Raw genomic sequence first — 21,838 nt, forward strand, 5'->3', positions numbered from 1 at the left:
AATTCTCATGTTTAAATTGCAGTCTTGTCTATGTACTCTTTTGAATCCAGGTAGAATAGGATGGTAATTAATACAGAAGCAATAAAAATAGAGATGTTCAAGATGTGTTAGAGTGGTTTTTAATGTGGAGCAGCATATTTAAGAGTCTGATATATGCCCAGAAATGGATTCACCTGCAATTAATGGGAAATGGAAACAAAATCAATGCTAAATAGGAAAGCATTGCACGCAGGAGAACACGGTGATGCGGTTGCAGTATTGGACAAAGAAAGATTGCAGCAGGAGCAATTGCATACCTGGGAACAAGTAGCTAGGCTTGTTGTGAGAGGGTGCTTCAGAGTTTCTCTGGTGTGCTGGGGAGTGGAAGGGATGTCACGTGTGTTTGGGGCTGTGGGGTGATGCTCCCAGGGTGCCGTTTTTGACTGTTGGATCTTGTCTGGCTGAAGTAGCACTGTAGGCATTGCAGCTCTTTTCTTCTTTTGATCTCAAAACTCGGATGTATGGTGAATTTGCAGATGAGCTGGACTTTGCCACAGGCAGAGAACATGGAGACCTTTGGACTCATCAAATGCTGTCTCCAGCCTGTGTTGTTTTCCCCCAGTCCTGCTCCATCTGAAAGCCTCTACAATTAACTTACTGGAATGGCCATAAGCAAAAGACAATGCACTCTGAAAAAAAAAGACCAGTTCTTCAAGTATGTTGTGCTTTATGCTGCACCTGCTCATGCTGTCAGCCCTGGGTGGGGTCCCTGGGACCCCAGCCTAGGTCACGTATCCATCTTTCCTTCCAGCTTCAGGTGATCTGGTGCAGTTGAGGTCTCCCCGTTCTGCTCTGGTGCTGAGAGAGGGCGAGTTCCCGGAGGTGATGCCTGAGAGGGGCAGCAGGAACCAGAGAAGAGGACACGGGAGAGAAGTAGCTTTGCTTTGCGAGGAGGCATGGATGCTGCCATGCCTTAGGATCACTGAACGCCATCTCCGCTTCCTCCTCTGCAAATCTTGTGACCTATAAGGACACCATCGATGTGGAAGCTGGGGATCAGGCTCTGCTTGCTTGCAAAGGCTGTTGGTTCCTCCTCTTGAGCTGAGATGGACCCAGGGTGGTGCCAGGCAAGGTGGTGATGCTTTAAGCTTCCAGGGTGACTTTGTTGGAAAATGGTGAGGGAACCCAGAAATGAGTGAAGTGAGGAGGGCAAAGACAGCAGAGGAAATACGGAGCGGGAAAGGAGTCGAGGGGATGTGATTGAGAGGAAAGGGGGAGAAAAATGAGCTTGTAGAGCAACAAGAGCGTGGAAGATGAAGAGGAAAGGAGAGTAAAAGGCAGGAGACAGAAATGATGTATTTTGTCTGCTCATCAGTGGGAGGGTCACACTTATTGTGTGTGCGGGTTTAAAATGGAAAGGATCCCATGCAGCATCTGCTGGCTCAGAATTCAGAAGCCGAAGAAGATTTCCACTCTGAAATCTCTGTATGCGTTTTTGGAGGTAGGAAACAACGTCTGGAGTTAGATGTGTGAGCAGAGTAAGAGTTTGGAATCGATCTCAGAATAAGGTGTTTAATGGTATGTTTTTAAGTTGTCAGAGAATTGTGTATGCTGATTGGCCCCTTGTCCTTTTTTTTTTTTTCTTTTATTTTTGAAAAGGGGGCTTTTGGATTCAGTGGAAACCCTTAAAATGGAAGATGGGTTTGATGCCACCATATTCTGCATTTAGATGCATGCATTGAATTAGGGAACAAATCAATTTATTGTATTCCCTGCTCACAGCCTGAAAGTGTTTTAAAAATAGATCTAGGTTTTCAGCTGAGATCTTTCCATCTTGCCACTTCTTCATGGGCCCAGGACGCTGCTGTCATGCAGGGTGCAATCTGCCCCTTCCTTACCTCCCCACCCAGTCCCCAGGGGAAAACTGCTTTTATCATCTTCATTGCCCGTGCTTAATAATCTATCCTTTACTTTTTGCCTGTAGGTTTTCCATTTGGCAGCTCTGAGACGCCTCCTTGTCCTGGAAATTCAGGAGGGGCCGTTAGAGCTGCAAGTTTAAGCCCTTCCTCTTGGGAGACTGTTGATTTTTTTTTTTTTTTTCTCACTTTCTGAATTTTTTACAGTGGTAACTTAGGAAAAAAAATTCTGACTGAAGTGAGTGTAATTGTATTGACCTGAATGCATGGTGGCTTCCTGTTATTTCATGAGGAGCGCTTGCATCCCCGTCTTTGCAGAAGTGGGCTGGGAGCGAGGGCGTGTGTCGGCGCTGCCTGTTACTGAATATTCTACATAAACCCCAAAGATAAACGGTGCTCGGCCTGTGAGGCTGAATTGAAATCAGGACGCGACTCCTCTTCCCAAAGGTTTGGATTAAGCAGAAACAGAGCTGCTTTAACCAGAGCCAAGGTTTATTTGAGGAAAAAATATTGTGGCTCAGTAGCAATTTCCTTACTAAAGGTCATCTGTATGTTATTAACTCACTATTACGTTTACCCGTTGTAGAACATCCTTAATGCCTCTCTTCCTGATTCCCTTTTCACCCTGCCTTCTCCTCGTTCTGTGCGTTTGCTTCTCAAACACAAGTATATCCAAACGCTACCTTTGATTGTGTAGACCCGCATTTAGGCATGAAAAAGCCATTTGTGTTCCAAGTACTGATTATACGTCAAACCGCATGATCTGGACTACCTTTAATGGGCTGCGGAGTTGTGCAAATATTGCATGCCCCTTTTAGCATAGGGTTTGGTTTTCATTGTTAACAGTCTTTTTTTTTTTTATTTTAATGTGGAGGAGTTGTGTGGCTCTGCATTGGTGAGATTTGCATGGATCCTGCTGTGAACCTTGTGGGTTTGGATTAAAAATTTCCAATTTAAATCTATTTTATATTTGGGGGGCCTTTTCTGTGAGCTTACTGCTTCTTGCAGAATATATTTATTGCTCTACTCCAGTCATTGGTTACTAAAGCAAGTGATTCAACATATTTCGTGTATACCCAACCGAGCCATGCACGTAGAAGGGGTGAATCAGGAGCAAAACTCACACAGTATTCCCCTTTCCTTTGCTCATTTCACGCTGACGCTTTTCCTTGTGCTCTGCCCCTGGTTTTGGGAGTACTCCGTCTCATGGATTAACCAAAAAGCTTATTTTACGTGATGTGCTACACGTCACGCACCGTTGTGTGATTCCATTTCCATTGGCAGCCGCTCCCCTCCGAACGTGCAGTTGGGGACTTTATCTCCTGTAGCTGTTACTGTCTGCTCTTGCTCTTCTTTTGGTCAAGGCTGGGAGCTCCCGACTGCTTTCGTAACCCACTGCGGCTGGGACACATTGACTTTTTGAAACAGAATGTTGTTTTATATGAAAACAACATATACAGATATAGATATAAAACAATCTGAAACGGTAATTACATGTGGACTTCTTTATGATGCCAGTCTTCTATTGAGTCTTCTCAAAGATGCTACAGCTCTCATCGAAACTTGCTTTGTTATTTAGATCCTGCGACTTCCCTGCTCCCACCGAGACCCTGGGCAGTAAAATTACTATCTTGTGAGAATCACCTCTGGTTTGTAGAAGTGGATAAAAAGCAGCCAGTTATGAATTGTATTTTCTAAGACTGAGTTTTGAAACCTTAGTGGCGTACCTGCAAAACAATATTTTACTGAGAGGAGTGTGTGGTAGGTTTGAGATGTCGGAGCGTGGTGGTTTCCTGTGCTGGTTCGTTGCTAGTGAAGGCCATGCTTCCAAAGTGCAGCTGTGAATTTACAGCAATAAGATACTGTTTGGGGGTTGTGGGTTTTTTGCTATTTCTTTTTTTTTTTTTTTCTTAAAGATAAACATAATACTTCTGATCAAGATCTGAGTCACACGTGCCCGTGTGGCCTGTGTCGTGCTCTAATACTGATAGAACTCTGTTCGAAAGACAGGCAGAAAGATAAAGAATTGGGTTTTTACATAGGTCTGAAGTCAGTTGCTCAGCTTTTTGCTTGCCAAATAGATCAGGAGATACCCTGCAGCGTCCAGGGGTGTGCACCCAAGATTAGACCCAGAATATCAGAAGGCATTTTCATTTTGTATATACTCCTTTTACTGGGTTCAATCACCCAAAGGTCTCTCATTGTAACAGGATAAGCAGCCAAAATGAGGACAAAGATGGAGACTCTGATAATACAATCAGTGAGCTGCCTCCCACTCTTCAGGATGTTTCCCCTGACAGAAGGCGATCGTCCTCAGATGCATCACGGTCCACTTACAGCCTCACCAGGCGGATTTCAAGTAAGGTCGTCCTTCCAACATTAATGTAATTCTTGTGGGGAAGAAAATCAAACTGTAGTTCTTGCTCTTTCATCTTTTAGACAGGGAATCAAGTCAAGCTGAAGGTACATTGATTAAAATCTCATCCTGTTCTGCAGGAACACAGTGGAAGGGGCCAGCCCTGTTTTTCTTGCTGAAGCATGTGCATGGTAATCGCGTGTGAAAAGGGACAGGGGGGGAAAAGTGTAGCTGAGCTTGCGCTTCAGCGTAACTAAGGGTGCTATTAATTATTGGCAATGTAATGGTGAAAAGTCCCACTGGGGAGCCTGCTGTGCTGGGCATTGCACAGGCACGGAATAGCTGTGCCCAAAGAAGCACAAGCTGATTTGCACCTGCACTGGCTTCGGTTGAGTTTCTAACGATCGTGTTTGTGCATTTCTCTCGTTTAGGTTTAGAATCGAGGAGGCCAAGTTCTCCACTAGTTGACATTAAACCTATCGAGTTTGGAATAATAGGAGCTAAGAAAGAAATAGTTCAGCCAACTATCCTGCGGAAAACCTACACCCCAGATGACTATTTTAGGAAATTTGAACCGAGACTGTACTCTCTTGACTCGAATAGCGATGATATGGACTCCTTGACAGATGAGGAGATCTTATCGAAGTATCAGCTGGGCATGCTGCATTTTAGCACGCAGTACGATCTGTTGCATAATTATCTAATAGTGCGAGTCATTGAGGCTAAAGATCTGCCACCTCCAATTTCTTATGACGGTTCGAGGCAAGACATGGCTCACTCCAACCCCTACGTGAAGATCTGCCTTCTTCCCGATCAGAAGAACTCCAAGCAGACTGGAGTGAAACGCAAAACGCAGAACCCGGTGTTTGAAGAGAGGTACACATTTGAAATCCCCTTTTTAGAAGCCCAGAGAAGAACTCTGCTTTTAACCGTAGTGGATTTTGACAAATTCTCACGCCATTGTGTTATTGGCAAAGTGTCAATGCCCTTGAGCGATGTAGACCTTGTGAAAGGCGGACACTGGTGGAAAGCCCTTGTGCCTAGTTCGCAGGTAACAGAATTTATCAGATTATTGACACATTTTTCCTCTCTGTTTTTGTGTGGTTCCTTTGCTTGTTGGCACGTTATGTGGTTTCTAATTAGTCATTGTCATCTTGTTAATATAGCATCTGCTGTGTTGAAAGAATGTGGGCCTAGAACTGGTCTTATAACTAATACTGTGAGGTAGAGGAGCTGTCTTTCATCTTCAAAGGAGGTGGCATGACGAAAGATCCTATGTCAGCTTTAATGAGAACAACTCCAGACTGCCTTGGAAGCCTTTTGGAAGATCTTTCTTGTCACTGCCGTGACCTGCATCCCTTCCCAGACATTGCAGTGACACTGTCCTATCTGGGTCACTCCGGTGGTTGTTAACGTGACTGTGCTTTGGGGACATGAGGGGAGCCATAGGTGCCAATTCAGTAATGATTTGATTCAATGAAGTGCACAGAAGACAAAATCTCTACAGACCTCTACAGGCATAATGCATGAGGAAAAAATACCAAGGTAGCGATAGATTTATTTTCATAGTGTCCCTGATGGAAATAAACTTGCCAGGGGTTTTCTCCGATGTAGGTGGCACGTTGCATGCAAGCAAGTTCGAGCATGCGTCTTGGACTAGATTCAACTGTCCCAAGTGATGGGAGGAGAAGATGCAGAGGGTCTGTGTGGTTCCATGTCTGCTCTCCCGGTCATGCCACCTCCTTGCCAGCCAGGGAAAGAGCTGATCAATGGGAAGGTCTGAGCCTTGGAACCAGGAATGGCAGTTGGCTACCAGATTTGCTACTGGCAGTATCACCCACATAGCTAGAGGCACAGGACCCTGTAAAAAGCCAAGCTAAGAGCGGAGCATGAACAGCATCTCAAACATTTGTGTAAGAACAGGAGTAACACTCAAGGTTGGTGTAACAGGGTTGCTTCTCCCAGTTCCTTCCCAGCACTGGGACTGCAAATTCTAAGTTTTAGCTGAATAAAGCTGTGTGAAGTTGGATGGTTCACATTTTCTTTGATTTTTATGTGTTCACAAAAGGGTGTTATAGCCAGAGGCTATTAGATGAGATGAACAGTAAATCATTGACCTCACTGCTGATTTGCGGTGTGGGTCCAAGAGTCTGATTGGGAATGGAAACTTGTGATCAGACACATGTGGAAGTAAAATCATAGAATCATAAAACCATAGGGTTGGAAGGGACCTCTGGAGATCATCTAGTCCAACCCCCTGCCAGAGCAGGGTCACCCAGAGCAGGGTCACAGGAACGCGTCCAGGCGGGGTTGGAATGTCTCCAGAGACGGAGACTCCACCACCTCCCTGGGCAGCCTGTGCCAGGGCTCTGCCACCCTCACAGGAAAGAAGTTCCTCCTCATGTTTAGGTGGAACTTCCTATGCTCAAGTTTGTGCCCATTACCCCTTGTCCTGTCACTGGACACCTCTGAAAAGAGCCTGGTCCCATCAAATCCACCCAGCAGCGTTTTACGTGAAGTCAGCTGGGTCTCTGACTCTGCTCTGCCCCATCTCTGTGTGCAGAAGGGCTGAGAGCGCTTTTACCTCTTGCTCAGACCTTCTGTGGTGCATGAGGGAGAAGATCAAGGCCCCTGGTAACTGCCAGAGAGCTTACTAGATTTGCTGTAATACAAGTAGGGGTGTTGTTCATGCGAGAAGGAAGGTATTGAAAGTTGGGCACAAGTCAAAATCCTGGGGTCCCTGAGCGTGTCTTTCTGTAGGACATGTCTTCATGTAGGACGTGTCCATGTCAGTGGGACCTGCTCTGCTCGGCAGAGTGGTGGTGGGGGGTGAGGGGACAACTGTGTTATGAAGCGTTTCACAAGGAAAATGAAAAAGGACAGATATTCCTGGGCTGCCTTTGCTGCTTGGGCCTGTTCCCCAAATGTTTTACAAATGCCTGCAACAATTTATTTTTTTTCTTTTTGGCATTGGTGGTTCATTGCGGGCTCTGGCTTGTCTGTCCGAGGACACAGCTCTCCTCTTTGCATCCTGTTGTCCTTCCGTGCTTCACACCATGCAGCCTTGCTTCTTCCCCGCCGCCCCCCCCCCCCGGCTTTTGCATGATAAATCCTTCTCTGTATTATGTATCTCTTTATTAGTAACACGGATTCGTTCCACAGCTAATACAGACCTTGATTAGACAAGATCATCTCTGCCTCCATGTGCCAAGCTCGGAGCCAGCCCTTCCTCCCTCCCTCCCCAAAGTTCCATTGAAAGCTGCTGCTGTTCTCGGCAGCGTGTCTGCTCCACCAGGATTCAAGATAAATTATTTATGCAGAAATTGGCATTTGTGATATTTATAAAAGGAAGGCGGGGGCAGCGGGAAGAGAAAACTCCCTTTGAATGGGCAAGCCTAACCTTGCCAGCCTTGCTATCGTATGGAAAAACTTCGTTTAAGCAAAAAGTCCTTCGCATGTCGATTACTTAAGTGCCTTGTTTTGGTCTTTTCATACTTCCGTGTTCTTCTTGGCTGGGTCTTAGCTGTCAGGGTGCACCTGCAAAGAGAACAACGGTACCTGTACTAGGATATCCAGGAAGGATGTTTGGTATCACCTTCCCACGTTTTCACAGTGATAAGATTTTCAAAGTTCATTGAATAAGGTGTATTTTTCTCTTAGTAGTGATTAAAGTTGATCAAAGGGTTGAAATAAATCCCGGAAGAGGTAAAACAATAAAGCTTACTACTTTGAAAAAATGTCTTAATGTCTTTCAGTAACAGTGCTGCTTGTGCTGGAAATTTCTGCGTTTTTTTTTTTTTTTGATTGCTAGTTGGAAGAGTCTGTCTGTGGAACGATAGATTTGACATATTGACAATGTTTTTTTTATACCTCTCACATTTTTGCTTGATTTAGTTGAGGGACAGACAGCTTTTATGAGTTTCTTGTCGGATTGAACCTGAGTCAGTTCTGATCATGAGTCGATGAGAATTTTCCGGGCTGGGTCGGCTGCCCCGGGGCTCCGGCAGCAGCTGGCAGCACCCCTCCGGCGATAAAGATCGTGGTGGAGAAAATGCTGAAGCAGGTGCTCAGAAAACCCATAACAGGCAGGAGAGAAAAACAGACAGGCATAGACGTGGTATGTAAAGATGAAAGACACAAAATATGTGATTTTTAATTTTATTTTTTTTTTAAACTGGCATTTATAGACAGAAACACGATGAGCTGGAGAGGTGGAGGAAAGTGAATCCAGATGGCAGGAGCTGTGGAGAAGGTTTTTCTCTTCATAGCAGTGGAAGTGGGATGGGGCAAGGTTTGTGGAAGAGCAGGGAAAGTGGCCTACATGGTATTGGCTGAGATGAACATCTGTTCTGCACTTTCTGTACCCACCTGGAAGCGACTGCCGTGGAGTGTGCTGATAAAGACAGGTGCTGAGTCCTTGTCCCGCCATCGCGCTGCGCCCCATCGAGCCCAGAGCTGGGACACTGCCTCAGTACAGGACTGTGCTGGCACGAGTGAGCCCTGCTAAAAAAGATGGGGCACGCCAGCAATCTTCTGGTCTGTGTGGTGTTCGCAGGGACGAGTGGGTTTCTCCCAGGCTGAGGAGTGGTCCAGCTTCTGCAGCCAATGACGCCGTTGACTCCACTACGAGCTGGACCAGGATAAGCTCCTTAGGCCTGTGGATGGGACATACAGCTCCTCGGTGGGTGAAAGACCATTGTCCTTAATAGCAGAATATCTTCATTACTACCTCATGGAGTTGCTTCTTAACTAACAGCCTGAGAACTTACCGTGGGTGTAAGGAGGTGGGCTGTGCAGCATTGCCATGCTCGTTATGTCGGGAATGGGTCATCAGAGGACCCAGATATGGGTGGGCAGCATGCTGTCCTCTCAGCCTTGAGGAATTGGAGCAATAAACCACTTGATGCTGAGCTTCGGGCAAAACACCGTACCTGTGCATAAGTGCTTTTTTGGATCATGCATTGAGCACTAAGGGAGGCTGAGTCCAAAGCGGAGGCACAGGCGAGCTGCCGTCCAACGTGTCATCAGAGCCAGCAACTAAGCAGAAGGACTTATTCCTTGTAGAAAATGTCAGTGCAGGTATTGCCAAATTCTTTAATCCCGGTAGCTCTGGGAGGCTTTTTCTTGCAGGGTAGTTAATGTGTTTCTGAAGTGCAGTAGCTGCTCGTGGAATAGCTCTTGAGTCCAGTCCCCATAGGAACACTCTGCGCTCCTTAAATATCCCCTTAAATGTGTGTGGCTTTGCTTAATTACCATGAATGAAGTTGGCAGGCCTCGCTGGAGCTGGGCTCACATTCGCACATTTCGCCGTTAAGATTAATTCTGAAACACATGTTCAGGACCCCAAGTTTTATTGACATATGATTCATTTCTCTTTTGGCAGATTTGAGTGGGCAGGAATAAATGTTTTAGACCAGCAGTAATGAGAGCTTGGAGATCATTCCACAAGAGAAAAAAAATTGTCTGGTTGTGGTGAGAAAATAGCATAAAAATTCCTTCTCCCCTCAAATTAAGCCATTTTTATAGTAGAGGGAGCATGTATTGGGCTTGCTTTTTTAACTTTGCAGGGTGAGTGCAGTGGAATGACAGTCATTTAAGGAGCTGTCAGCTTTTTAAGTTGAAAATGGTGTGCGCTCCACAAGTGGAGAGGCTTTGCCATGGCGGCTCTCTGCAATTTTTGATTCCTATTTCGGCCGTAAGCCTACAATAGGTGGTGCACTGCTGCTCTTACCGTGCCCTGGCTGGGAAGGAAAAGGGAGAAGGGAATTTGAAGTTCAGGTAATGACTCATTTTGGAGCATTCCTCTTGGGCGCTGCCTTGCGTCCCGCCGTGCAGCCAGCGGGTTGTGGCGTGCGGTTTGGAGGCAGAATCACTGATGATAAGCGCGGATTGGTTACGTGGGGCTATGCTCGCTCATTAACAGGATGTTAAAATCAATCCGGCAGTTTTCCCATGTCCGGCGGGAGAGATGCCCTGGCTGGAGGCGGGATGCCACCACCTGCAGGTCACTGGAGTTGAGGGAACTGGGACAGGATGCCGCCATGGATGTTTGTCTATCACGATGACAACATTTTTGTCTCTTGGCCTGTGGTTTGTTGTCATATTTTGGCTTATGACATTCTGTCATCTTTCTTTCACTTTGTATCTTTATTTTTTCCCCAGATGGGTTTCGGTGTTTTTTTTCCTCCTTCCCTTTTCCAGCCTTAAAAGCTCCAGCACTGAGAAATTTTTCTTCTTGATGATTTTTCTCTCATCCTTATCTGTCTCTTCTGCTTCCAGCTGTCGCCTTCGTCACCTCATCCCTTCCCCTCTGTGCTGCTCGTTCCCTGCCCTTTCTGCGCAGGACCAGGGTGCTGTGGGGTGCATTTGGCTGAGGAGAGCCCAGAGGAGGGGGTGGTGGGGGTCGTGGGCAGGACCTCTCCATAGGACGTCTTCTTCCCAAAGGTCTTTGCACAGGAGAGGCTTTCTCATGGCCATCCAAACTGATGCAAAGCCAGTTAGACTTTAGAAGGGATTTTGTGACCCTTTTTCATCATGCATCTACTTGGCGTCTGTTACGTAGGTAACACTGTTCTTATCCATTGGTTAGTATATTTATTTTTTTTCAGGTTCTGGTCCTTAGTAGCTCAGCCTTCCCAAAAGGATTGCTGTGTGTCACAGGATGCTGTAGAAAGCCTGTTAGAGCAAACTGTTCTAAACCATCAGTTTTCTAATGTGCCTGGAGGTACCATCACAGATAACCTTGAGGAGGAAAATCAATCTGAAACTTCATTAGGAGCGTTGCATAGATGTCTGTGCTGATGTAATGTGCTCTGGTTCCCGTCGGGAACCGGGGAGGGTTTCAGCTGCAGAACCGTGCTGGTGGTGTAGCAATGCACAGCCAACGGTCTGGGGGGGCTGGGAGGAAAGAATTGCCCTGATGCAAACAAGATGTGCAAATGGCATTAATTAAGAACTCCTCCTTCCTTAAGGTAGCCTCTTTGTGTTTCAGAAAAGGAAAAAACCCACACCAAACTTGTGTGGTGGTGTCTGGTTCAACCCAAACAGCAACTGCAGAAGGTTCTGGATGACAGGCGAGCCCAAGGCTGCAAATCCAAAGGGCTGGCTGTGTAATACGGCTGCGGAGGGGAACCGCCAGGAGCGAAATGTTAATCGGAGCTTCAGGAGAGTCTCAGACATCCCAGACTTGGTGTCACTCCGGCACCTCATCAAACAGGAAATTGCTTTTCCAGGGTCATCTGGGATCTCGGCACAAATCAGCGCGTCATCAGCATAATAATGGCAACTAAAATGATGCCTTTGCACAGCGGTGCTGGGGGGGGGCACCTCTGCACACTGCGGTCCGTGAACAAAATATTCAAGGCGAAACCAACAGCGTTTTACTTTCCTGATGAAAAGACCTAGGAAAAGTAAAATTGAGGCACTTCCTTTCGCTACCAGGAACGATGTGGCGATGACACCTCTTGTGCCTAAGAGTCTGAGGTTTGGGGAGGCTCCGGTGTGAGACAAAAGCCGTGCTTCTGTGCCTGCAGTCCCCCAGCGAGACCTGCCTTAACGCCGTTGCTGATAAAGATGCCTATAAAGAAGGCGATGGGCATGGCGGCCAATGGTTATGGCAGCACAGTGTTTCCAAGGTGTGGGTGAGCTCAGTGGGTCCGTGGGCTGGAGGAGGAGCCTGGGCAGCTCCTGTGGCCCCGCAAGCCACCTCAGACCTCTGTGGCCACGCAACCCTCCCTGAGCTGAGTCTCCTGCCTGACCCCTAAAATGAAGGGTCCGGTGTCTCCATCTTGCACTGGACCCCGCTGTGCTCCCTGGTTATCTCCGTTTTGCCGGCTGAGACAGCGAATCCGTTAAGCCGCAGCTCTGTCTGCATCCTCATCTTCATCTCTGGCACAAACTGTGCCACCAGCCTGTCTTATTAGCAAGACTGTCACATCAGCAAAGGTGGTGTAAGCTTGCTGGGGAAAGCACGGGAGCTAAAAACCTGAGGAGGTTTGCCTTGCACCTCGGACTTCTTGGAGCAATTCCTTGCTTGTTTGCTAATGATGACAGGTGACCAAAGAACAGGAGAAAGCTAGTGAGCGTGGTGCAGTGTGGCATGGTGGAGGCAGTGCCAGTCCGATGTGCCGGGCAGGAACGCGTGGTGGCTGCTGGCCACTTTTTCTTGAGTTCTTGGCACCCCCGCAGGCACCGTGGCAGGATTTGAAGCGTGTTTCCTAGATCCTCGCGGCTAAGCTAGAAATAACGCATTTATAAGATCAGAGGCAGTTCACTGCTCGAGTTAAGTGCTTTGAAAAGGCTGAGTCACTTGTACGGGGAGGTGAGCTATCCGGGGACCTGGGTTTCCTTCTGAAAACACCTTTTGTTGTCTCTGCAAACGCTGCTGGTGCTCGGCCCACAACGGGGATGCTGCTTTTTTGATGGCTTGGAGCACCCCCGTTCTGCCACGGCCTCTGTGGGTTGGATTGTATGTTCCTTCCCTTCAAATAATTAACAGAAATCTGGGCACGCTTGAAAAGCATTAAGGGGCAGAAGGTGCTCTTGAGGTTTGGGAAATTAGCCCTGATCTGAGGCTCATTAAAGCTTCTGGTAGTCTGTCTTCTGACTTCAGTGGGTCACACTTAGAGAGGATAGCATTTTATATCTCACCTTACTCAAATTTCAGACCATATAGTCAAAGATATTTTTCTAGAGGTGCCAATATCCCTGTTAGGTTAGGTACTATGGAAGATCAGGGATTTGGCATTGCCTATACCTATGGAAGGCTCATGGGTTAGGCAGCAGTGTGGTGGTTACCTTGTAGTGGCTCCTTTGGTAACCTCTGCAGGGGTTGCGGGACACGGTGCTGGGCAGGGTTCAGGCCAGGGTAGGTGCCCGGTTCTTCTGCCTGTGCCTCGGTGGGTGTTTCATACCCGTCTGATTTGTCAGCGCACAATGCGGGGGCAATTCTTGTAAAAAGGAGCATAAATGTAAATGTGTCGGAAGCGTGGAGATCTACCTTCCCATGCTGAGCTTTGTCGCTCATCCCTGACCCAGGGAAGCCCCTTTGTTCATGCAGGTCTTGAATAAGGTCAACAGGTTCCACCAATGGACAAATCCAGAAGTAATTACCCCAAATCTTAAGCTTGAGGTGACTTGAAAGGCCCTACGTCCCTGCCCAGGGCCAGCCTGCCTCCTGGTTGTGTCAGAACTTTGGTATTTGCAGACAGAGCTGTTTGATTGTCTCTTCTCAGCAGGTAATAACATCACTAATTGGTTTCCTAATTTGTGCTGTCCAAATGTACCTGAGTTTCTAGGAATTAAAGCCTGCATGGAACCCGATGCGGCAGTGAAAGCGAGTGGAAGTAGGACTGGATGTGTTAAAAATGTTGTTGATGTGTTATAAAAAATGAGCTGGGGTTGAGGGGTACCTCAGGGGGATCCCGTTGTGAGTGGCATTGTGGGTGCTGCGATGCTTCGTTACTGTCCTGGTAATAGATTCAGAAATTACCGACTATTCTTGATGATAAATGTGTCTTCAAGCTGTTCCAGCCACAGACTCAGGAGGAGTGGTTTTGGGGAAAATCAAACCAGAGATGAATGTTTAAATTGGGTAGACGATGTTTAAATCACCTTGGATGCGAGACTCTCTTAAATCCTTACGTTGCGCAACCATTGGACACACCGGTGTATGTAGGTATGGCTCCACCTCTCAAAAGTTGTGAGTGTCGTGGCATATCGGGTCAGATTTGTCTTGGGGAATGGCTTTCTGATGGAAGGAACTTAAAATATCATATATTGAACAGAACTGCGGTATGGGAGTTGGCAAAGGTTGACAGAAGAGGGGTGCCTTCTCAGTGATGCAAAAATACTGTGGCAATGGAAGAAAATGGGTGTGATGTCTGTGAGTGTGTGTGCTGAGTAGTCACACGCTGCCACATCATGTGGCCAGAGAGACGCTGTGACAAAAGGAGTCTGGGGTAAGAAATTGGATGCTGTTTCTCGTGGGGGAGAGGGGCTGTGGGGAAGATCAGGCAGAAGATGGGCCAGTTTGGGATGGATGCCGCCAGCTTGGCTCTGGAGCTGGCTGCTGGGGCAGCGGAGTGTGTGAGGAGGGCACGTGGGTTTGCTTTAGGAGCTGTGATGTGGATCCACGCTTTTTGCCCAGGGGCTGAGTCGGGGTGCTGCTGCGCTGGAGCCTTCGCCCCGCTCGGCGCTTCCCTTGTCCTTCGCTCGTTAAACGTGCGGGGTTAAACACAGAGGGGCTGCTCTGCCGGCTCCTGAAACACAGAGACCTTTGATGTGAAATCAGTAGCCTGTTTTCCACGGAAAAAAAACCCAACAAATTTTCCGTGGAAAGCCAAAAAAAGTGTATTGAATTAAATGGAATTGTATTTTTTCCGTGGAAAGCCAAAAAAAGGGTATTGAATTAAATGGAATTGTATTATGTAGTGTGGGAGGTGCAGGACTTCCTCAGCCCGCCACCTGCTCCTGCATGCCGCGCACGTCCCGCTGCCTTCCAACAGGAACAGGAAAGGAGAGAAAGTGCCTCGGGGAAAACTTTTAATGCCATTACCTGACGTCAGCTTTAGCGCTTGGCTCGTTGGGTGAGGAGCCGCGTGGCCGGCCCTTAGCGGGAGCCGTTCTGTGCTGCCGGGCGGCCAGGCAGAAGGTGATGTGCTGCTCCTGGCGGAGGGACGGGGCTTTTCCCCCACTGCCTCCTCGGGTTTGGTCCGACCCCTCCGGTTCATCTGCACTCAGTGGAAATTGTGCTTTTCCATTTGCAGCTGAATAGCCGTGAACTGGTTGGGTTTCCCTGAGCCTCAGTTTCCCCAGAGCCGTTGGTAGCTTTGCCAGGGGTGTTGATCAGCCAACCGTCTGCTGATGAACCTGGTTCTTTGGGTCAGTTCAGGCTGTGACTGTGTCTCCGAGCTTTTTTATTGCCTACCCAGTCCTTTAGTCTCTGATTTCTGTAATCTAATATTTAGGGCATCAGTGAAGATATTTAAGCCTTTTGTTATGATTGCAATACTGCTGCAGCTCCTTTTCCTTTTGGGAATGGGCTGTGACCATCCGATCTAGGCTTGGCTTTGAGCTGTTTGGTTATTTGGGATGAAGAACTGTCTCTGCACTCCTGCATGGACCCGAGACGAGCCAGATGGATCGATGCCCTGCCCGGGCTGGCTGGCGTGTTTTCAGTCTCCGGAGTTGTTTCATTGCATGTGTTTTGCATCTGGGAATAACAGCATCTCGGAGCCAGGTTGTGCTCAGGGGGAGAGGTTGTTTTAAGCTCTCACGTCTGAGGAGCAGTGATGTCAGCTTTTTTTTGCATTACTAGTTTTAAGCATCATTAAGTTAAAGGAGAAGAAATAATGGCTGGAGAGCTATGTGGATGTGAAGCTATGGCCGTGGTACAGCCTGATGAACAGCAAGGGCAGAGCTGAGCTGTGCCGTGGTCTCTGGGTAGAATGGGCTGGATGCCAAGGGGTTGTCCCCTGAATTGCCTTCCTGTGACCCAGGGATGCATTAACTATCTCCTGCCTGATCTTCCCAAGTGGCTGGTGTGGCCCCTGGGGGCTGGGAAGGAAAGAGGATGTCTTCTCCAATGGGTCTGTGTTTTGTGCATTAATGAGGACGTGAGGTTGGTGAGCTCAGAACCCCCTGGAACTGTTCAAAATGGAGCAGGTAGAAACTACTGAGCTTGTCTTCATTCCTCCTTGTAGGTCCTCTTTGCATGGCTGCTGAAAAGCTGGTGAAGGATCGGCAATTAAAGAACGATCTTCACCTGGAGATAGTATTCTTTCTTGTTTCTGCTCAGCATGAGGTACCACCAGATGGTTCTTGGTTGCTGTTTAGAGTGTGACTAAAATTTATTTTCCAGGCACTTAGACAAATGGGATTTATTTAATTTCTCTTCCTGCTCTTCCCTTCCCCTCCAAGCTCAGTTCTGAATTTCCACATTCCCTTTTCCCTGCAGAATGAAGTGGAGCTGGGAGAGCTGCTGTTGTCACTGAACTACCTACCCAGCGCGGGAAGACTGAACGTGGACATCATTAGAGCAAAACAGCTTCTTCAGACAGACATGAGCCAAGGTTCAGGTAAAGGGCAGTGCATTTCTCACATTACTCATGCACAGATTATATGTGCTTTTGAAGCAGATCAGTGGCGAGGCTGCAATTTGTGGCAGACCCAGGGGGATTTGGATGCTCAGTTCCTATTAATACAAGGCTCTGGGTATTCATTTAATAAATATATATCCAGCAGTAACAAAAGTATTTGCAACACTTACCCTGAGATAAAATGGAGGGTGTGACTACCTTTGCTGTATTTAAAGTAAAAATCTCTGAAGCAGCGTGAGGTGAGGAACCGGGAGCTCCGAGTCCCCCCGCGTTGTGTTGTGTAGGGCAGCCCGTTCGGGGCTGCGCCGTGTTTTGCCGCTGCTGCGTGCTGCCGGAGTGCTAACGTTGCAGTGCTTTCCCTTAGGATATCTGGCTGCTCTCTCGATGGTGTGAGGATTTTCCAGTGTCCGTGCGTTGCTCCCTGCCGTTTCTGAGCCTGCTGGTAATTGCTTCATGCATCTGTCCTCAGGTGTTTTTCCCATGTTCCCTGCCCCAGCCACTGCTGCTGCCAGAATATTGGCATTTTCCAAAAAGAACAGGATGCTTGGCCTCCATCAGGGCTGTCATTAATTGTGGTTTTGGCAGGGAGTGTTTTTAATCCAGCTGCCTGACTTTTGTCTCCACTACAAATCCCTGGGAGCGGCGTGGTGGAACAAGTCATAGTCATTTCTGAATGCCGTTTTCCAGCATGGTCCATCCCTGCAGTGCCCAACCTTCACGAACCAGGGTACCGACTCCCGACGTCCGTAACGCAGAGCCTGTGTTTTGTGCTTTTTGTCAGATCCCTTTGTGAAAATTCAGCTTGTTCATGGATTAAAATTAACAAAAACCAAGAAGACCTCCTGCATGCGGGGGACAATAGATCCCTTCTACAATGAGTCCTTCAGCTTCAAGGTTCCCCAGGAAGAACTGGAGAACGCCAGCCTCGTGTTCACAGGTAAATGTGGTGGCGTTACTGACTTGGCGTGGTTGCGGTTGCCTCCAAGGTGAGGAAAGAAGCAGTTGTGGGTGTGCAGATGAGCCTGTGCAGGACGGTGGCTGTCCCAGTAGCCACTCTGCAAGGGGTGACCATCGCCAGGATCTCCAGGGAAGATTAATTAGCACTCTGTCCTCTGCCGAAGCTGTTCCCAGCATTGCCACCTGATGGCTGGAGCCGGCTGGGAGCGCACCTCGTCTGTCCTGTGCTTAATTGGTGCCATTGGGAATGCTTTTGTGCAGAGGGGGAGGAGGCATTAATTACACTTCTCAGCGGCAACCAACTTGGGCATGAAGTCAAAAATCAGAAGAACGAGAGGGAAGTATTGAAGGATCCCAGAGACCAAACGCTGGCAAAGATAACTTGTGGTACTTGACGTGATTTGCCGGTGAGATGATGCAGCTAGAGGTGTTTGACGCTGACATTGCCTATTCTGTAAGCACATTCGTTCATGCCTTTATTTTTAAGGGCTGGGACCCAGTGGCAAGCCCTGTGTGGCACGGCTGAGGTGGACCAGGCAGGCTGTGGGCCAGGAGGACTCCCAGCACTAACCTCACTCGAGGGCCATGTCAGCGCTGGAGGTGTTTGGCTGGGATGGATAGGAATTCTTCTCTTCAAACAGTTTCTGAATCTCCTGTTTTTGTTGTCTGGGCATGAAAACAGTCAGTAGAAATTGGCAATTGGACGTGCTGCTTGGGGCGGGAGCAGCAGAGCACAGGGATGAGATCCCCCTCAGCTGCGCTCTTGCCCGCGGGCTGGGCAGCAGCCGTGGGGCTGAACTGAGGCCATGGACCCGCCGTGGCTGGTGGCCTTTTCTGCCGTTCCGCAGCATGGAGGTCTTGGGCAGGGCTGCAGGGACCCCTAGGAAGCCGTGGGTTTTCCTCCTGTGCCATGACTTCGCCCAGCGAGGGTGTACCATGGGGCTCGGGCACCGTCAGGAGCAGGGTCAGACCTCCTTGTCCTGTGGAGGGGCTGGCTGGTGGGACCCACACTTTTCTGCCACACTGGGCTCCCATGATTCACAAACACGATTTTTGGCAACTTTCCACCCATTACTCACCATCTTTTGATGAAGAGAAAGGAATCCGCATCTGAAAGAACATATTTTGAAGTATTTTTAAATTTTATTTCTTACATGGCAGATACAGGTGTCAAAGCTGGTGCAGGAAGCCTAATTCCAACCCATTAGTTTGTTTCCAAACATGTTACCACAAAAGTGATGCTGATCAGCAATTTAAATTTTGCCCTTCATGCTCAGAAATTTCCTCAGCAAAAAGTCTATAATTAATCACTGCTTTGCATGCACGTCACCCTGACTGTACCTTGCATGTGCAATGATGAATTTGTTCTTGGAAGCTTCCATGAGGTGATCTTGTGACAGGCGTGAAATACTCTTTTCTTTGTTTTCCCCTTTCCCTAATCGAAGAAGCAAAGGCAAACAGAGCAGCAGCTCTGTGCAGCCAGAGGGGTGAGGGGAATGCGCTGCTCCTCGCCACGGCTGATGAAGTTAGCATTAATGAGTGGATGTCTGATTATTTTTTCTGTGCAAATGGATGTGTTCTCAAACAAGTCAATGGGAAGTTAGCTGATTTATAATCATATGTAATGCACTCGCATTTCAGTGGCGTGCCTTTTAAGTGGTGCTTCGCTTTCCAAGTGACGTGTTGCTTGCTTTGAACATTGCAATAAATAATCCCAGGCCAGAAATGTCACCGGCAGCTCCCAAGCTGGGAAGGAGCGTGCAGAGCGTTTCGGAGGAGCAGAGGGGCCAGGTTCTCGTGGCCGCTCAGGGACTGAAGGGTGACACGTGGCCCGGGCACGGCTCTGCTGCCGGCATCGTTGGGCTTGCTGCTTCTGCTGTGGTGGGGACGCTGTTGTTTGAGAGATGTGGTTTGTGAACCCAATATATAGGGGGAGCCAGAGGTGTTGGCCACGTTGTTGTGTGTACAGTCTTCTGCTGGTTCGGTGCTTGCTCTGCCTCCCCTTCTTAGAGGAGCCAAGACCGTTAGAGGAGCCAAGAGCCCGTCTTGCTGCGAGGACCTTTGAATCAGGCCTCCTGCGCAGGCAGCTGCGGTGTCACGGGGGCGAGGTGCTTCAGGGGACGTAGAGGTGGTGAAGACGCTGAGCCACGTTCGGTGTTCACCTACGTGATGGAGATGCTCCGGATGTTGGTGAAAGCGTGTCCCCAACAGGGAGTGCAGCACCCGTTTCTTTTTGTGTCCGTTTACGAAGTTTTAATAAGATGAGTATCCGCGGGCGGCTTGGCCGAAGTTCTGGGGTGAGGATGGTGGTATTCCCCCTATAGCTGCCTTCTCGGCATGTTAGGGTACTGCGCAGCCTAAAAGCTTGTAAAGGGCTTTGGGATCTTCTGTTAAAAGACAATAAAGAGCAAATGGTTGCCAGGATGGAGAAACCGTGCCTTGCGATGTGAAGGTCTTGTTTGTATTTTGCAAAGCATAAGCCACAATTTTTTTCTCTAGGTTTTTTGTTTTTACTTGGGGTTGGTTTTGGCTGCAGTGGTAGGTCTTTCTGTTGTGTGTTTTATCGGAGTTGTTTTTTATTTATTTATTATTTTTTTTTCAATCCACAGCTCTAGTCCATTAGGTTAGTTAATTAAATTTGCTGTTGAGTCAAAGTCCAATTGAAAAGGAAAATAACCCTGCTTGAAGGGTGGGTGACGATGCTTTGAATGGAGAGAGCGCTGTAAAAGCAGCCATGGGAGCCAGAAGTGAGTATATCTTCAATAATTTAAAGGAACCTTTTTGAAGCTTCATATTTTGGACCTGGTCTGCAGCTGTCTTTACGTTGGCTTGGCTTCACTGGGAAGCAGTGGAGCCGTGGCAGTCCCTATCAGCTGGGGCTGCTGGCTCCCTCTGTGCGGCTGGTACCACACTGCAAAGCGAGGCACTATCTAGACAAAGTAAGATTAATTTTTATTTTTTTTTTCCCCCCTGTGTGTTTTTCTCCTGTGCATCTTGAATCAAACTGTCTGGGTTTAGCGCGCTGTAGGAAGAATTTATGCCCTGTTTTGCTGCGTCATTAGCGAGGACTGTGCGCGCAAACGCTGCGGATGGATGGTTTTCTGTAAAGCACCGTTCTGCTCCCTGCTTCCCCGGGGGTGCTCTGCAGATACGGACTTTGGATTGAACGCAGGGTTGAAGTGCAGCCGGACGAGGAGACGAGGAGTGGGTGCCTGCAAGTTGGGGTGCACAGGGGTGCCCTGTGTTAGCCAAGATTTGGGGGAGTTTGGGCTGGTTCTTAGATCTTTCCTCCTCCTTAGGCATACTAGGATTCAACACTCTAAATTATTGGCATTTACAGACCAAAATGCTTCTCCTTCCGCATTGGTGAAGGACACTTGGTACAAGCTGTCTTTCTGCCTTCCCCTCTGTTCTTACTTCAGATGCTTACTGGAGCTGTCACTAACCCGCACGTCCCAGTTTAGTGCCTAAAATGAGGTGGGAAGAGCCCAAGTGGAGATATCTTCTCCAGGAGGAGGCATCCAGGGTCAGGATCGCTGCTGCAAGTATCATCTGTTCACAGCTTCTCACCAAAAGAGGCTAAAACCAGGAAAACGACTGATACTCATAACAAGTCTAATGTCCCGACAGGAAAAAAGATGAGTGAAGCAACAGCTAGTGGAGAAGATGTTTGATTTTCATTTACTCCATCAAACATGCCGTCTAGGTAGTGAGCATCCTTATACACACTGTAGCAAAAATGCACTTTTTTTTTTCGGTGGTTCTTTTTCCCACTTTTTGTTTTTTGGCAACTTGATGCACATCCCCCGTGTGCCGTCTTCCGCTTGAGTGCGAGCAAGTCGTGGGCTCACCTCTTGCAGAGAAACGGGGCAGGCTTTAAAAGAGAGTAAGTTCTCCTAACCAGGTATACCTGTGAACAAAGGCGTTAATTACTCTTTGTCCCATGGTAAGGGGAAGGTGGAGTTTGGCCCCTGGCAGCAGGGCTGTCAGCTGCTGCCCGAGGTCATTTCCAAGCAGAAAAAAGGATATTTGAGGTGTGACTGCAGCCTCTGCGCGCAGGAGGGCTGGATGCTGGGCGCCGAGAGACACGGTCCTCTCCCCACGGGTGGATTTCGGGCAGGCTGTCCTCCAAATCCCAGCCTGGGCTGTGCAGCAGGAGGTGAGACGGCACCTGAAATCTGAGCACTGTGGTATTTTGTTAATGATTATAATGTTGTTAGTAACAATCATCGGTAATGCTGTTTGCGTTGCAGTAAAGCCCAGATGGCCCAATAAAAAACACCAGCGCTCCAGGGCAAACCGCATCTTGGTGACTTGTTAACATCTTTTGATCGCTTACCATAAAAAATACAACCTGCAGCGCTCACGGTTAGGGGATATATATCCCCCCGAGGTCCTGTGCTGACTGTGCCTGTCTTTCTCCACCTAAATAAGCTCTTGTACATGTTTACATGACAGGAACTTTAAGGCTTGTGAAGCAAATCAGTTCCCCAAAGAGGGAAAAAAATCATTTTCATGCTCTGGGTACTGTC

At 48.1% G+C, this 21,838-nt stretch overlaps 1 protein-coding gene across 1 annotated transcript in view; it reads left to right on the plus strand.

Annotated features, from left to right (window-relative positions):
* Positions 1 to 21,838, plus strand: part of SYT17 (synaptotagmin 17) — a 40,811-nt gene that overhangs the window by 5,977 nt on the left and 12,996 nt on the right. The window contains exons 4-7 of the mRNA XM_074598333.1: positions 4,106 to 4,254; positions 4,683 to 5,302; positions 16,208 to 16,328; positions 17,131 to 17,286. Of these exons, the coding sequence (XP_074454434.1) occupies positions 4,106 to 4,254; positions 4,683 to 5,302; positions 16,208 to 16,328; positions 17,131 to 17,286 (1,046 nt within the window). The remainder of the gene's footprint in view (positions 1 to 4,105; positions 4,255 to 4,682; positions 5,303 to 16,207; positions 16,329 to 17,130; positions 17,287 to 21,838) is intronic.

Source organism: Larus michahellis, chromosome 8 (genome assembly GCF_964199755.1).
Source record: "Larus michahellis chromosome 8, bLarMic1.1, whole genome shotgun sequence".
NCBI classification, from domain to species: Eukaryota; Metazoa; Chordata; class Aves; order Charadriiformes; family Laridae; genus Larus; species Larus michahellis.